Source organism: Ictalurus punctatus, chromosome 2, assembly GCF_001660625.3.
Source record: "Ictalurus punctatus breed USDA103 chromosome 2, Coco_2.0, whole genome shotgun sequence".
NCBI classification, from domain to species: domain Eukaryota; kingdom Metazoa; phylum Chordata; class Actinopteri; order Siluriformes; family Ictaluridae; genus Ictalurus; species Ictalurus punctatus.
This window is the reverse complement of record NC_030417.2, coordinates 24,140,938-24,156,992: the sequence shown is the minus strand read 5'-3', so window position 1 is coordinate 24,156,992 and position 16,055 is coordinate 24,140,938. Positions and strand designations below refer to the sequence as shown.

Sequence of the window (16,055 nt, the reverse complement as noted above, 5' to 3'; positions counted from 1 at the left end):
TATAGGTACATGGCTACATTTCATTGTAGAAATGTATAAATAATGGAAATGTTAATCATGTTAGTCTCCAGCATTCATAAATCATAGAATGGAGCGCTGACTCGTTATTCCGTTAAGTAACTTTTCTCAGCCCTGGTCTTTTGAGTGAACCTGACACAACTGGCTGACTTGGCTCATCAGCTCATTAACAAGCCCTTCAAGAGGATAAAAGATAATTCAGTTTAGGATTTAGGTGAAATGTAAGCTTTTATGATAACATATGGACCAAAAATAACTCCCTACAGATATCTGCAGGGTGCAGCATTACAGCATCCAGGTTCAGATTCCTAAAACATGACATACAGTTCACAGTCCATTATTTGTCATCTATTTTCTTTTATCCCAAACCATATTACTATACTAAATAATATGTAAAAATAGCACGCCATCATGAATGCCATAAATTTTAATTCTTGAGTTATAATACTTTTCCTGAGGAGTGTGATTTTCCTATAATTGGGACACACCCTTGGTCGCTTTTTTTTTTTTTTTTAACAAGTAGAACTCAACACCAACTGTGTTAGTGTTAATGCCTCCAGAACCAAGTCCAGTCCTTCCTGTTAATAATTTGTATGCCTGAAATCCCCTTAAAATATACTTCAAAGCAGAAGGAAGCTATTGAAGAAAAAATATTTCAGATCAAAAACTTGTCCAGTTTCTAATATCTCCAGCTGAATCGTATGCACCCCTGCAGCATAGCCACTATGAAGATTTCTAACTACCATAGTAACCTCAGCCACAGAGATGGACTCCAAATAAGTGCATGTCCCTTGGGTTGAGGAATTCATCAAATTGCTACTTCATTGCTCAGAACTATCTTTAGTAGAGGTCAGCACTCACCTGCACTTTCTTAACAGAGCTTGTGCATGGTCTTGACTCCACCTTTGCCAGAATATCTTTGCAGTTTTGGGGCTTTGGAGCCAAGCCATTTCTATGGCCTCTATAAACTTTAGCTTTTGCTTCAGTAAATGCATAGGCCACAACGTTTCTGCCTTACCTATACCTCTAAACTGGATCAGGAATCAGCCCTGTCCATCAAGGCGTTTTAGGCTTACAGCCATGTTTTTGCAATAACAGCCATCCGGCCATAGTGTCTTGCAGCTGCCTCTGTGATTGAGAACTTGAACATGGTCCAAAGCACAGATGCGACCTCACTCAATACATGAAGGAAGCCCTTTTGTAGAAGTGAATTCAATTCATCCTCACTGTAGATTCTCCCAAGCAACTGAGAAGGCTCTCCTGGGTTTACCATGTAAATCTGGCTGGTGCCCTGTGCAATTAATTAGACTCACTACAAAGTGGCAATCAGTTGACAGCTCTGCAAAACGTACTCTGGTGATACAATCAAAAGCAATCACTGACCACTGACCAAGGTGCTCTAGTATCAATTGACAATCCCTGGCTTGGACAAAAGTCTCAAAATATTTCACCACTTTGGTTCACACCCGAGAGGCCATTCCTCCCAGTCACACCCCTCCTATATTGCCCTCATTCTCCACATGAGCATTGAAGTCCTCCAACAACACTATGGAGTAAGTAGGAGGTACCATCTCTCCACATCCTCCAAGAAGGGTGAAACTAGTGTGTATCCCTGAACCCGCCCGCAGCCTAGCTCCTGTGGGAACTCTGGATTAGTAGCAGAGAGACCACCCAAGATCGAGATATTTGGTATTGGAGCCCTTACTGTTCGGATGCAAGAACGGCTATATATAGTCCAACTATATGAAGGTCTTTCCATCATACGTACAAACTCTTGCTGTTTTCTCACTAGCCTTAAGTATGAACCTCCCAGTGAAATAGCGATTTAATTGATTGATTGATTTCTTTATTGCCATTGTACAAACATACAAGGAAATTATGGACTTACCAACGTATACACATACAAAATAATTGAGTGCATATTACAAAGGCCATATTCCACATAAATGAAATAAAGTGCTCATAATGTTATTGAACATAAATGGTAAATGGAATAAAGTACTCATAATGTTATTGCACAAGGATAGTTCTTGCATATCAAGGATGTCTTGTAGTTGGAGGGTGTGTTTTCAGTTCAAAGTTCAGTATCGTCATAGCTTTAGGATAGAAACTTCATGAATTTTGTGGTGCATGTTTTGATAGACCTGTAGTTTTTTCCAAAAGGCAACATTTCAAACAAACGATGGGCATGGTGATATGGATCCTTAAGAATATTATGTTTTCTGCAGGCAACAGGAGGTAAATATGTTGTCCGGGGCAGGTAACAGTTGGTTTGTGATGATGTTCTGCACAGTCTTTATGACTCTCTGCAAGGCCTTTTTATCAGCTGCAGATCTGCCTCCATACCACACCAGCATACCATGTGTGAGGACAATCTCAATGGAGCAGCAGTAGAATGACACCAAGAGCAGTTGTGACTGAGTGTTCTTAGGAAGTACAGCCACTTTTGTGCCTTCTTGACTAGGGCCATGATGTTTATCATGTCCATGAGAGGTCCTCTGAGATGTGTGTGCCCAGAAATTTAAAGCTGGACACTCTCTCCACCATCTCCCCGTTGATATGCAGTGGTGTGTGAACATCCCGCCTCTTTCTGAAATCAATTATGAGTTCTATTGTTTTCTTGATGTCTAGAGTCAGATTATTCTCTGTGCACTACACCATATTCCTCTGTACCTCCTTTCTGTAGGCAGACTCATTGTCTCTGGTGATCAACCTCACCACAGTCATGTCATTTGCGAATTTGATAATGGTGTTGATGTTCTAAGATGCTATACAGTCATGGGTATACAGAGAATAACGAAACAGGCTCAGCATACAGCCTTGTGGTACTCCTGTGCTGAGTGTCAGAGTTGAGGAATGATTTTTTTGTTTGAATGAAAGAGTTACAACTTTTATTATTATTAATAAGACTATGGGATATAATGTACTTGTCAAGCCTAATAGTTTAATTGTTGAGCTATTGATATTGATTTTAGCTCTCCCAATCAATATCACCACAAGTGAAACACAGCAACACCAAATATTGTGTACAGATTTTCTCCTTTATCTCAACCTTTCTCAATGAGTGAAATACTATTTTCCCCACCCCTTTTATGATGTATGGACATTTCTCCAAAAACCTCTGTTGCTTCTCCCAGTCTTTGCAATATATCTTAGAGTAGTCCTACTGTCTGCACTCAACCTTTGCTTTTCTGTGTGAAATAGTCATAGGTTTATTCCAGTAATTTTCCGTAAAACAAGATCTTTGTGACCACAGAGTATTTTTTTTAACTAGCCCGATCTAGCAACTCTGTCACTTGTCTCAGTCTTGTCCACTGCTCCTCCTCCAGTGAAACACAAACATGGGGCAGAGAGAATCCTGGCCCTATTGGACCTCTATTAGCACAGTGTTTTGACCACTACGCGCAAAAATAACTCTACGGAAGCTGGGCACTTCTATAGGCAGGCAAACCACAGAACATCTGTCAAATAGCAACAATTTTTAAAAACATCATTGGTCACTCAAAAGAGATAATTACTATTAAAACTGAATTTAAAATGTACGGACCCTGCTGAAAAAAACCCCAAACAGAAACCATCACAGAAGTTCTAAGGGTTTCCACTACAAATACCATTACAAACCATCAGCTAACCATTAAGACCAGTGTCATTACCATTATTGGTCCTTAATGGCATCCACTATACATAACATGCCACCAATAGAAGGCAACATATTACCAGTAGAGACCCACAGGGGTCTAATAACGAGTTGTCTCAGAGAGTGATTCGTTCATTTTTGACCATGCCTACGCTGCAACATCCCCATAGGTTCTGTACAGAAATTATTATTTCACATTTCGAGTCTTCGGGTTCGAGTAGTTTGTGCATCACACCACAGCTTCACTGCATTCAGACTATGGAGCTCTGACGTGGAGCGGTCACGGGTTGAACGAACTCGAAGACTCGAGATGTGAACTAATCATTTCTGTTTCCGGGGAACAAATGTGACATGACAAAAGAAAGAACGAATTGGATCATGAGGTGAGGTGAACTAACAGACTGCATCACCTGAAGACTTAATGCTAAGCTATAAATGAATCATTTCTGTTTCTCATAATTCGGCCTTGGCTGCATTAGCCTATAGTTTATTTTTTATTCCAAATATGATCGCTTGTGTAAGTACTAGATGTGTTGGAGAATTTAACATGTAACATTTTAATTATATTCTGCTGAAATGAATGAAATGACTCGGAAAAGATTCATTTATTTTGCCGAACGAGATTCAAAGATCCGAATCAGTACAATGATCCGAACTTCCCATCACTACTGCTAATGCGCATGTGCACAGTGTCGTCACTGTAACTTCTTGCTAATTGGCGCAACTGATAACTGACCCCACTCTCCCCTAGGTAAAAACAACAAGAATTTTTTCAAAATTCCAAGGGTACTTAATCCCGACATTATTGTTTATGGTTTAAGAAATCTTTTTTCTATTATTTTATTTTTTTTTACTAGTCATCATTCGTGTCCCTAAAACCCATACCCTGAGTTTAGTTTTTCTTTTAAATCTGAATTTCTCCTTAAACCCCCCAACTTTAAGCGCAAATGTGTGAGTGCCAACATGAAATTATTGCAGCTCTGGACCTCTTAAACTAAACCAATGACAAACCCAAGTGTGCAAACAAGTTTCTTTTCTATCAAAACCTTAAAAGCACATATTACGGATTGAGTAGACAGAACCACAACATTCCTATTGCCTCTGAAGTGTCCTGTATCATGTAGCCTACGTGATGTGCTGTAGTCCTAATGCATAGCACAGCACTCAGGGCGTGACATCATGCTGAAAAGGAGGAGTCATATAGATAGAGAATAAGAAATAATGCAAGTATAAAAGCGTATCAGAGGTGGCGCAGGATAGTCGGTCAGAACATCTCAGAGAGAGAGAGAGAGAGAGAGAGAGACTCTGAGACAGCACTTAGCAGAGATCAGCATTGCGCCAGCAGCGCCTCCCACTCTCCCACTCTCCCAGGCTCCTACAGCCGGCATGGAGGCGGAAAGCCACGGTAAGAGCGCATCCTTTACCGCACATTCGCACTTCTTCATGATGCAGAGTCGTGACTGAGGGAATCGTCTCTTGTAGCATCGTTTTTGCACGCACTCTATCGTTCCTGTGGGTTTTGTTTCTTAATGCGTACGAAGTGCTCGCGGCGCGCGCCAAGTTTCAGAGGATGGAAAAGACAGGAGGTGTGAATTATTAACTGAACTGATTCTGCGTCAAGGCTTTTTCCTCAAGACCGTGCCCAACCCTAGTGCTTTTTTTCATAATCACATTCTATAACCATGATCCCCCCCCCCCCCCCCCCCAGGTTCCCAACTCTGGTCCTGGTCCTGGAGTACCCCACTGTCCTGCACATTTTTGTTCCCCCCCTGCTCCCAAATGTAAAACTAAGCCACTAATTAACAGCACTTCTTGGGTTGTCTTAGAATAGGAAACGCAATAATATGTGCAAGACAGGGAGTACGCCAAGACCAGCTTTGAGAACCTGTGGCCTAGAACTTTGTCTAACTCCTCATATGCGATGCGGAGACGTTTTCAGGCAGTGCTATAAACTGGCATTCCAGGACTCTTGATCCTTAATGTATTACTGTATAATCCATAGTGGTTTATGATAGTATTATAGTATTACAGCATGAACAATTGACTGAAAGTGCTCGTTTTGTCATAATGGCCATGCTGTATTGTTGTGCTATATCAAAGATGGAAAAGATCTTAATTATTCATTGGCCAGCTTGCTGAGTGCTCGTTGCATCTCGGAATAGCACATCTCAGAATAGAGACTGTGGTTGCAGTGGTCCATTGCAGGAGATCTTCTGTCATAGAGTCTTCAACATTTCTGCATGTTAATGGCTCTCGAATATGATTAGTGATTTTGTGGTAATTTAATATGATGACAACAATTATTTGGAACACACGTTTGTGTACGAGTTGAAGAAATGAGCAACAATGGGAAAGAGACATTTGTTCAGGGAAAATCTGAATATTGGTGTCTTGTGGGGGCACGGTGGCTTAGTTGTTAGCACGTTTGCTTCGCACCTCTGGGGTTGGGTGTTCAAATCTCACCTCTACCCTGTGTGCATGTGGAGTTCGCATGTTCTCCCTGTGCTTCCTCTGTCAGTCCACAGACGTGCGTTGTAGATTGATTGGCATTTCCAAATTGTCCGTAGCGTGTGAATGTGCCCTGCAATGGGTTGACACCTTGTCCAGGGTGTACCCTGCCTTGTGCCCCAAGTTCTCTGGGATAGGCTCCAGGCTTCCCCCATGACCCTGTGTATGATATGGAAAATGGATGGATGTATGGTGTCTTGTGACTAAAACATTTTCAAATGAATTCAGAGGACATAGAATACAACAGCAAGACCACTTTTTTGAAATGCTTAATGTACGATCATCAGCCACTATTAGGAACAACATACTAGTACTGGGTAAGACCTGACTTTGCCCTCAGAAGATCCAATTCTTTATGGCATGGAAAATACAAGGTGTTGGAAAGGTTCTGATCCATGTTGGCATGATTATATCACAGATTTGTTAGCTGCACATTCATGCTGATTTGTATTAAGAGGCACAATGTGTGCCAAGAATACATTCTCCACAATCAGCCTGACCTGTTGACACAAGGCAGGTTGAGTCCATAGTCCACTGTTGCCATCAAATTCTGACCCTTCCATCTGTATGTTGCAGCAGAAATCAAGAGTAATCAGACCAGGCAGAAGCCGTCCATTTTCAGTGAGCCTGTGCCCACTGTAGCCTCAGATTCCTGTTCTTGGCTCACAAGAGTGGAAGCTGATGTAGTCTTCTGCTTTTGTAGACCCTCTACCTCAAGGTTCAAGGTTTGTAGCCTTTCTGTCAGCTCAAACCAGTCTGGCCATTCTCCTCTGAAATCTTTTATTAACAAGGTGTTTCCAGCCTCAGAACTGCCACTCACTTGATGTTTTTTGTTTTCCGCACCATTCTGTAGAAACTCTAGAGACTGTTGTGTGGGAAAATCCCAGGAAATTCTTGTTTCTGAAATACTCAAAGCAGCCCACCAGCCATGCCGTGGGTAAATATCACTGAGGTCACATTTTTTCCCTAATTCCGATGTTTATATGAACATTACCGGAACCTCTTGACCTGTGTCTGCATGATTTTTTTTTGCATTGTGCTTTTTCCATATGATTGGATAACTGCATGGTGTTCATAATAAAGTGGCTAGCAAGTGGATGTTTCTTTGGAGATTTTTTGTTTATTCAGTTTTTATTTACATAAAACATATCACCAAAGACCCCACACACCCCATTTTATAACATTGCAAACCTGGTCTTTATTTATTTATTTATTTATTTAAATAAGCCTTTTCCAGGTTCACAGTGCAGCATTTCAGGTTGTTTTATATATAAATTATTATATCACTTCCTGTCTGTTATAATGGATAACAATCAACAGTTTTGGCCTTTGGCTTACCAAAATGCACAACACACTCTCTAACACTACTCAGTGGGTGTCAAATTAATGTGCAATAAATGCCATTAATCCCCTAATTTACAGTCATGTGGAAAAAATAAGTGCACCCCATGGAAATTGTTGGCTTTTTTGACAAACATTTGAAACAGTGTTTGTTAATAAAGTTGATATACTTGAACAAAGCCAAAAGGAATGTTAGCTTTTTTAATCATTTATTTAACAGAAATATCAATAGATGTGATATTCTTCTGTAGAAAAATAAGCACACCTTTGGTTTCAGAAGCTAGTATTGCCCCCTTTAACAGAACTAAATTCTTGTAGGCATTTTGCAAAATTGTCTACCAGGCTTGCTGGAACTTTTGACCACTCTTCCATGCAATATTCTTTCAGTTGCAAGATGTTTGAGGGTTTTCTTGCATGTACTGCCCGTTTCAAATCCCCCCACAACATTTCAATGGGATTCAAATCCGGGCATGGACTAGGCCATTCCATAACCCTCCATTTCTTCTGTATGACCCATTCCTTGGTGGATTTGCTAGTGTTCTTAGGATCATTATTCTGTTGAAAGGTCCACTTTTGGTTCAACTTCAACATTTGGACAGATGGCCGCACATTATCTTCAAGCACTCTTTGATATGATGCAGAATTCTTAGTTGAATCAATGAATGTAAGCTGTCCAGTTCCTGAGGCAGCAAAGCAACCCGAAACCATAACATTTCCACCACTGTTCTTCACAGTTGGTATGACTGTTGGCTTCACAGTTGTTTCGTCTGTTCAGAGCACGTTATTCCATAAGGCCTGGTCTTTGCCTATATGCTCATTGGCAATGCAGAGGCTTTTTCTTGGCACACCTACCATGCAGGTCAAATTTGTGCAATCTCTTTCTGATTGCAGAAGCATGCATTTTGAAACCAACAGTTGCAAGACTTACTAGCAGATCCTGTGATGAAATTTTGGGGTTCTTGGAGACTCCTTGCATCAGACGGGCTGATCTTGGGCTGAATTTGCTGGGACGGCCAGTCCTGGACAAATTGGCAGTAATTTGAAATCCATTAAATCCATTGCCAGACTATTTAAATCCATTTAAATTAATTTTAAATCCCTTGCCAGACTCATAGGCATCCACAACCTTTTTTTCTGAAGGCCTTTTAGAATTCTTTAGATTTTGGTATGATGACACCACACACTTCAATAGCAAAGGGAACACCAGACACTAGATATGAGAGGAACCAGTCTTATAAATAAGACAGGTTCCACCTGCACTCCCTAAGCAAGTTCTAATCACTTGGCACTCCATCTTGAACACTTGATTGTAATTTTATGGATTTGAAGGTGTGATAAATGTAGGGGTGTACTTACTTTTTCCATGTGACTGATCTGTTATATTTTGTTAATTTAAATTATGAAAATAACTACAAAATGTCAATTTTATGTGTCATTTGATAGACTGTAACACCTTTATTAAAAAGAGGATCAAATGTTTACTTGTCCAAATATGTCAACAAAACCAATTTCCATGGGGTGTACTTATTTTTTCACATGACTGTACATCAGTCCACTTTAAGTACATCATGCTATGCATTGTTTACCAAGTTGGCTGACCTCACAGAAAGCAAAAGCACTGTTTATCTCCATCAGCGGATCTTTGACTTCCTGTGTCCATTTATCCCCGAAACGTTTTGCAGTCGTCTCTCTGCCTGTATCTCACTGAGATGGCTCTCCATTACAACATACTGTAATCTTATAATTGACATTAAGCCCTGAAATTCAAGCTCTAATCAGTTTTACTCAATATCCAGCATGCTCTCCTATGGCTGTCTCGCTTCCTTAGCCTAACCGTTATCATTCAGTTTGGAAGGAACTGTTCACCCAAAAGTGGGTGAATCTGCTAGTTTTTGTCCATTATTAGAAATATTAGCATCTGTATTTTAATCACAATTTAGCCATTACTAAGGGAATAAGTGAAGCTTCAAAACTGCGTAGGCACAGACATATGAGACAAGCTTTCAGGACTGCAACATGCCACAATGTTGTGCATAGCCAGAAGATATAAATACAGATAAAGGAGTGACAAATTAAAGGAAAAACAAATATAAAGTGTCTTAATAATGTTTGAGGCCACCACAAGCTGCCAGAATGACTTCATTGGGCTTTGATATAGATTCTACAAGTGTTTCTAATGGTACAAATGAGATAAACACAATTCTTCCAAAAAATATTCTTTCAGTTGGTGTTTTGATGACAATGCTGTCTAACACACTGTCGCGCCAAAATCTCTCCTAGGTGTTCAACTGAGTTGAGATTTGGTGATTGTGAAGGGTACAGCATGTGATTTACATCACTGTGTTACTCATCAGACCATTCAGCAAGCCCTCTCTCATCAGGATAGTAAAGTTTTGTACGATAAAGGTGTTCATTCAGAATAAGTTTGTATTGATGGGATTGCTGTGTCTCTTCCCTCAAAGGGGACATGTTTTTCCAAATGCCTCCTACAGTGTGACAAAGCAACCAGTTTTTCCTGCGCTGATGTTTTCTGCACCTACACAGCTTTAGTGTGTAGGTGTGTGTTTGCACCAGTGGTTTAGCCAGAATTTGATTTCAATAAGGCATTGTATATTAGTCAGGGGATCCTGCTGGTAAGCGTTCAGAGACATAATTACCATTTTTACAACCAGAAAGAAAAACTCATGAATTCATTCATCTTCAGTAATCGCTTTATCCTGATCAGGGTTGCACTGGGTCCAGAGCCAATCCCTGGAATACTGGCGATGAGGCAGGAGAATTCACCCCAGTCGGGACAGCAGTCTATTGCAGGACTCCATGAACACACCCATATACACACACAGGAGCAATTTAGGGACAATCAGTGGGAGGAATCCTGTGCAAACACGTGGAGAACATGCTGGAGCTATGAGGTGGCAACACTACCCACTGCGCCACTGTGTCACCTGAAAAACACATTTTATGATTTAAACATCCAGATTAAAACTATGTGTTTTTTCTAGGTGGTTTTCTTGTTTTTCTTGGTTTGATTACGACGGCCTTCTTTGTGTCATGGCACACAACACATTTTGGAATTCCCATCACTAGATGGCACTATGGCTGGTACAGGCTATTTAAGCAATATACTTACATGTCTAGAGCAACTGTAAAGCATTACAATTATCACATTGTTGTCCATCAACAGTGATAAAGGTTCTTATTTAGACTTTTTTTTTTAAAAATCCAAGACTAAGCAAAAACTTTGTTTAATAGCAACAGTGATTAACTGTCTAGTGTTAACTACTTTGATAGCTGGCTAGGAAATAGCAGAGTCCAGCTGAGTCACCAAATGTGATAAGTGCGACAGTCACCTGCTGCTACTTTGATTACCATGGAAGCATGTTGGAGCACCATGCTCAAATAATATTGTAGACTAATGTATCGTAATTATTGGTTGGTTTTAATTGTTATTTTAAATTATTCAGTAAGTCAAGTTTATCTCCAAAGTACCTCTTAATAACAGTTTTCCCTGCGACCGCGAGGTTGAGAACCAAAACAACTGAGTGACATTATCTCCCATGCAACCACACACACACACACACACACACACACACACACACACTCTGAGTACAGTATGCTGGTGAAGATGAGTGGCTGTGTACATGTGTAGGCCCTGTTTTTCCTATTTAGCTAGCTTTCAGTAAGGAAGGAGAGCACATGGGATAATGAATATTTCAGGAGGAACATGACCTTGATAGCAAACACTAAGTGTTAATGCAAATAGTATGCTTTTCATGGCCTGGCCAGATCACGTCAGATTAAAACCTTCCCTGTTTCTTTGTCTGTATATAAAAAAATATAAAAGAATTTACTAGACAAGCATAGACTTGCATATAACATACCAAAGTAAATTCTGTCAGCTGTCATTAATAGATGTTGTAGTTAGCTGCGTATAATGCAGATTGGCTGTAGCAAATTGCATTCTATAGTTTTGCAGCATAACATTTTTTACTGACATCTTTGTTCAGCATGATTTTGGTGTTTTATGTAAGGAAATTATATCAGATTGCAATGCCTTGTGGGCAAATTCTGCTCCTAAAGTCTATAGTCATCCAGTGGGCTGCATTTCTCATGTTAATCCATCTAATACAGAAATATGTCATACATGAATCTAGTGACATTGAAGACAGTAATGAAACAGGGCCTGGTGAGGCTTCGGTGAGAGAAACGCTTCACTCATGTGAACAGTGAAAAACAGGCAGTGACTTTTTGTCAGGGAAAGGTTTTGGGCTATTGAGATTCAGTGCGATGAGTTTCAAGGGTGGAAAATATTTGAGTAATTTTACTTTGCTACTATATTTAAGTATAGTTTTGGTGAATTTACACTTTACTTGAGTATTATTGAAACTGAATAATTGTGCTCTTAATGAATTACATTTCCAAGAAAAAAAAAAAACCCTTACTTTTTACTGATCACATTTCTATTTAGACCTCAAAGTACTTGTTACAAATCTTTCATTCAATCTTTCATTCAGCTGGGCTGTATGATACATATCAATCAAACAAGCTGAGTTTAGCATCCAGTCATTTTAGTTTAGCAACCAATCAACAACAACAAGAGCTATTAAGAATTGTACTACATTGTATCTACATTGAACTTCTCATGCTATGCAATGAAGTTAGCGCTGTAGCTACCTCGCCCTACCTCAGTAAAATGTTTTCATTTGCCATAGTAAGCAAAGACTCGTATAAAATGAGGCGTCTAATTTGCCTCCCTAGAAGGCATAACATCTGAATGGAAAAGCATGCTGAGGTAAGTAAGTACCTAATTGTGTTAAAATCAACTGCCTAAGTGCACCTAATTTCTTTGCTAATGCCAGGTTAGACTATAGCATTGATTCCAGTGTCTAAATCGGCAAGTTAAATTTTAGCTAATGGTAAGTATTGGTTATTTACATGATATTGCACTTCTGATTAATTCATGATCAAACTGTGTAGCATTAGTCATGCATGTGATCAACAAACGTACAAAGACTGAATGATGTTTTCTGGTTTTAAAACAAAAATCATTTAGATAAGTAATAAAATGTACTTTTCACATGAAAAACATGACATTAGTTGAATTTCATCAGTTTAAAACTTTTATTTACTTTAGTACATTTAAAAGTAGCAACTTTTTTACTTTCACTTGAGTACATTTTTGGGCTGAAAACTTCCTGTTTTAACTGAGCAATATTTTGACACATTGTTTATCCTTTCACTTAAGTATAATTTCTCAGTGGCTTGTCCACGCTTGATGAGTTTGCCTTCTTCTTTAAGAGTTATTTGGAAGGTGACAGATGGTTTGTCTCAAACAGCTCCCTAGTTCAGTAGTCAGGGCACTGATCAGGGAGTCTCAATTGCAAAATCCTTCCAGTGCACTGGAACGTTCGGTCCCTAAATGATCCCATAATGCACCGCAAAAAACCAGGGAGCATTACTGGAAATGACGCCATATTTTTTTTAAAGCTCTCAGTTAGAAATAAACGGCGGACGGGCTCTCAGCCAACTTCCTTCTACAAATGTAAGTAGCTTGTTATCATTGTTGTAGCTCTCAAATGATTACGTAAATCAGTGATTTTTAAATTTTTGACATTCTATATACAGGTTGGGTCTGTTAGGTTCTAATGACTTTTAACTGTTTAATTATTTTTGAACAAATCCATTAGCTAGCCTTCGATCCTGCTTAAAGTACCATGACAGAAATGTGTGTGATTAAGCTAACAAATTTATATGACAGATAAAACTTAAATATTTTTTTATGTATTTAAATTTTGTTGACATTTTACATACTTGTGTATGTAGTCATGTCACCAGAAATTGAGTTATCAGTGTTCCACCCTGTTGTGAGCCAGGGTCCTTACCAGTGCCCGAACTCGTGTACTGGATATTCTGATTCACGACCTAGGGAGATATGGAGCTGACTGAGACACACCCAGAGTATAACCAGGCCTCTTTGTAATAGTAGTACATATAATGGCCACCAGGAGGCAACATTCTAGCGTTAGAATGTTAATAACAAGGAGCCAAGAATTTTAGGGTTAGACTAGAGGCTCTCTTGGGAGTCTTGGGATTTTTAACTCGCAACCTTATGTTAGTAACACGGAGTACAGCAGGTGCTAGACTTAAAATTGAGAAAATTATAGAGGTCTTAGAGCTGTTAATTAAAAAGTCTTATTTGTTGGGAAAGTAATGTGTTGATTGCTTATCTTGGCTGAATGTTTTGTACTAGAATATTATTTTACTGTATATTTGTTTTCCCAATATAGAGCCAATTGTAAACAAATTAAATAATGTTCTTGAAACGTGTATTGTTCTGTGGAATTAATTTCACAATCCTTGGCTTCAGAATGTTTGAGAACCTCTAGTTTAAGGGACATGGACTGACAACATGATCAATCCTTTAATCAGCATTAGAAATTACACACTTTTTGATAACAGCTGTAAAAAATGATGTCCTCTTGCAGACATTTTGCACACTGTGAGATCTAAAAGAGGTCAGATCAGAGTGGAAGTACATACTCATGGGTTTCAGTAGTTCCTAAAACTGGAAGTGGAAACTAAAATGTGAAGCGTGACACTGGCTGAGTCAGTGGGAAATGGACATTGTGTCCTCTGATGGCTTTTTTTTTTTACCCCTTGATGTGCAGCTGCAGCATTTTCCGTCACAGCTCCAATGCATGTGCCGTGGCACTTATTTAATCTTATCTTTTATCTTTGTTTCTCATCATCTGTGGTTATCAGACTTTCTGTATATTTCTGTTGCTCTCGTTGTCAATGTCTGTCTTTCCCGGAAAATCTGCATTTCAGTGTTTCTATAGTCTGTCATGAGAATGCCGAACGCAATGCCCATTTATATCACTTCAACATCATATAATGAAGGTTTTACTATCACACAATCACTTACACCGATGTAACCCAGAAGCAACTCCAAACACCAATTACGTTTAACAGTTACAGTTCCCTGTAGTCTTGTTTTGGAGAGTAGGCTCATTTAAAACACGAACAAATATGTGCATAGGTGACCCATATGTCCCATAGCGCTACTGTGGGGTGTTTATTCCTTTTATTTAATATTCACTGTTACAAAAAAAAACAACAATATGAATGTTTCATGCTTGAACTTGAGCTACATCTTTGGATAAATTCCATGCCATTTTTCCATTTAGAGTAAAAACAGCTCAAATCCTAGTAGTAAAGTGTCCATCAGTTGCTTCCTTCAATAATAACGGTATAGAAGGGCGCAACAAAAGAACAGATTTTTGGTTTGCAAAATGAGGCTTCATCACTCAGGCAATTGCACAGTGCTATAAAATATGCAGGGATGTGTATATGGAGTTGTTATTAGAGATGACTGAGAAATTAATGAAAGAGCCCCTATGAAGGAAACTGCAGTATTTATTTAAAATTAAATCACTGCGCTTAAGGTTAGGGTTCAGTTTAGGTGTGTGTGTGTGTGTGTGTGTGTGTGTGTGTGTGTGTGTGTGTGTGTTCAGTATAGGCTACTGTATTTGCCTAAATGTCAGTGTACTATTATACTGAGTGGATCCGAACATTTATTACAGAATACGAGCAAATTGCCTTGGCCACCTGTTGCCAAGCAACAACGTCATCTTTAGTAATGCCTTATTTTCATGAGTCTTAACTATTGTAAGAACTGATGGAAAGAGATCGTGAAAGATAATGGAACTGCGAAACAGCAAGAAATGAGGCAATAATAAGTCATTCAGGCATTCAATAAAAGACCAGATGATTTAAAAAATCTAGATAGGTTTCAGTAAGACGAGGATATTTCTTACCACATTTTCCTTGTTATGATAAATGAGTGGGACTGTTTGCTGTAACTTCTGCTGTGTGCATGTTGTGCAATTTCAGAGAAAGACAGAAAATGTTGTGTGGGTTGCGCCTAATTGTGTAACAAGGTATGCTGACTTCAGCACAACCCTGCTGACGTGTTTGTTTTTCTAACAAGGTGTGTGTAGTCAAGTAGGTGTGTGTAGTCAAGTAGGTGTGTGTAGTCATTCAGCAAATTAACAGAGAATGAAGGGAGACAGAGAGAGAGAGAGAGAGTGAGAGAGTCAGCGGCAGAGGAGGAGGCAGAAAGAGCACTGAGTTTTAGACCCTGTGCAGATAGAGAGGAAGGCTGTGATTTCAAGACGTACTAGGATTACCAAACACTCTCTGTCTCACAACATTTGGTCAAGAGGATGTTAAAAAAGACCCTTATGGCGAAGGATGTATCTTTGAGTAACCTTGGAGTAATCTGCTGAAAGTCTGAAATGACTTTCACACACACTTATCTTCAGACAGTTTGAAATTGGAGAAGAGAAAGAAGACGTCACAGTAGAGACGTCACAGTAGAGACGAGAGTGAGGACAAAATTTAGTGTTTCGACTTTCATACAGCAAAATAATGGGGACTGTGAGTGAACTTTGTGTGTCCAGCCTTCAGGCTTTCATGTGTCCACCAGTGACCAGCCCATCTACAGGTAAGACCGATGGCAGGAAAAGTTAATTTACTGTTTATTTTCACT

The 16,055-nt window shown here is 39.4% G+C and overlaps 1 protein-coding gene across 2 annotated transcripts in view; it reads left to right on the top strand.

Annotated features, from left to right (window-relative positions):
- The first annotated feature begins 5,026 nt into the window (after window positions 1-5,026).
- Window positions 5,027-16,055, top strand: part of cyth1a (cytohesin 1a) — a 77,768-nt gene continuing 66,739 nt past the window's right edge. Inside the window, exon 1 of one of the 2 annotated variants that reach the window (XM_047150375.2) lies at window positions 5,027-5,060. In XM_047150375.2, coding sequence (XP_047006331.1) covers window positions 5,042-5,060 — 19 coding nt within the window. In that variant the 5' untranslated portion in view covers window positions 5,027-5,041. Of the gene's footprint in view, window positions 5,061-15,591; window positions 16,011-16,055 lie in introns of those variants that run through there. The other variant, XM_017489323.3, reaches the window with a different exon arrangement.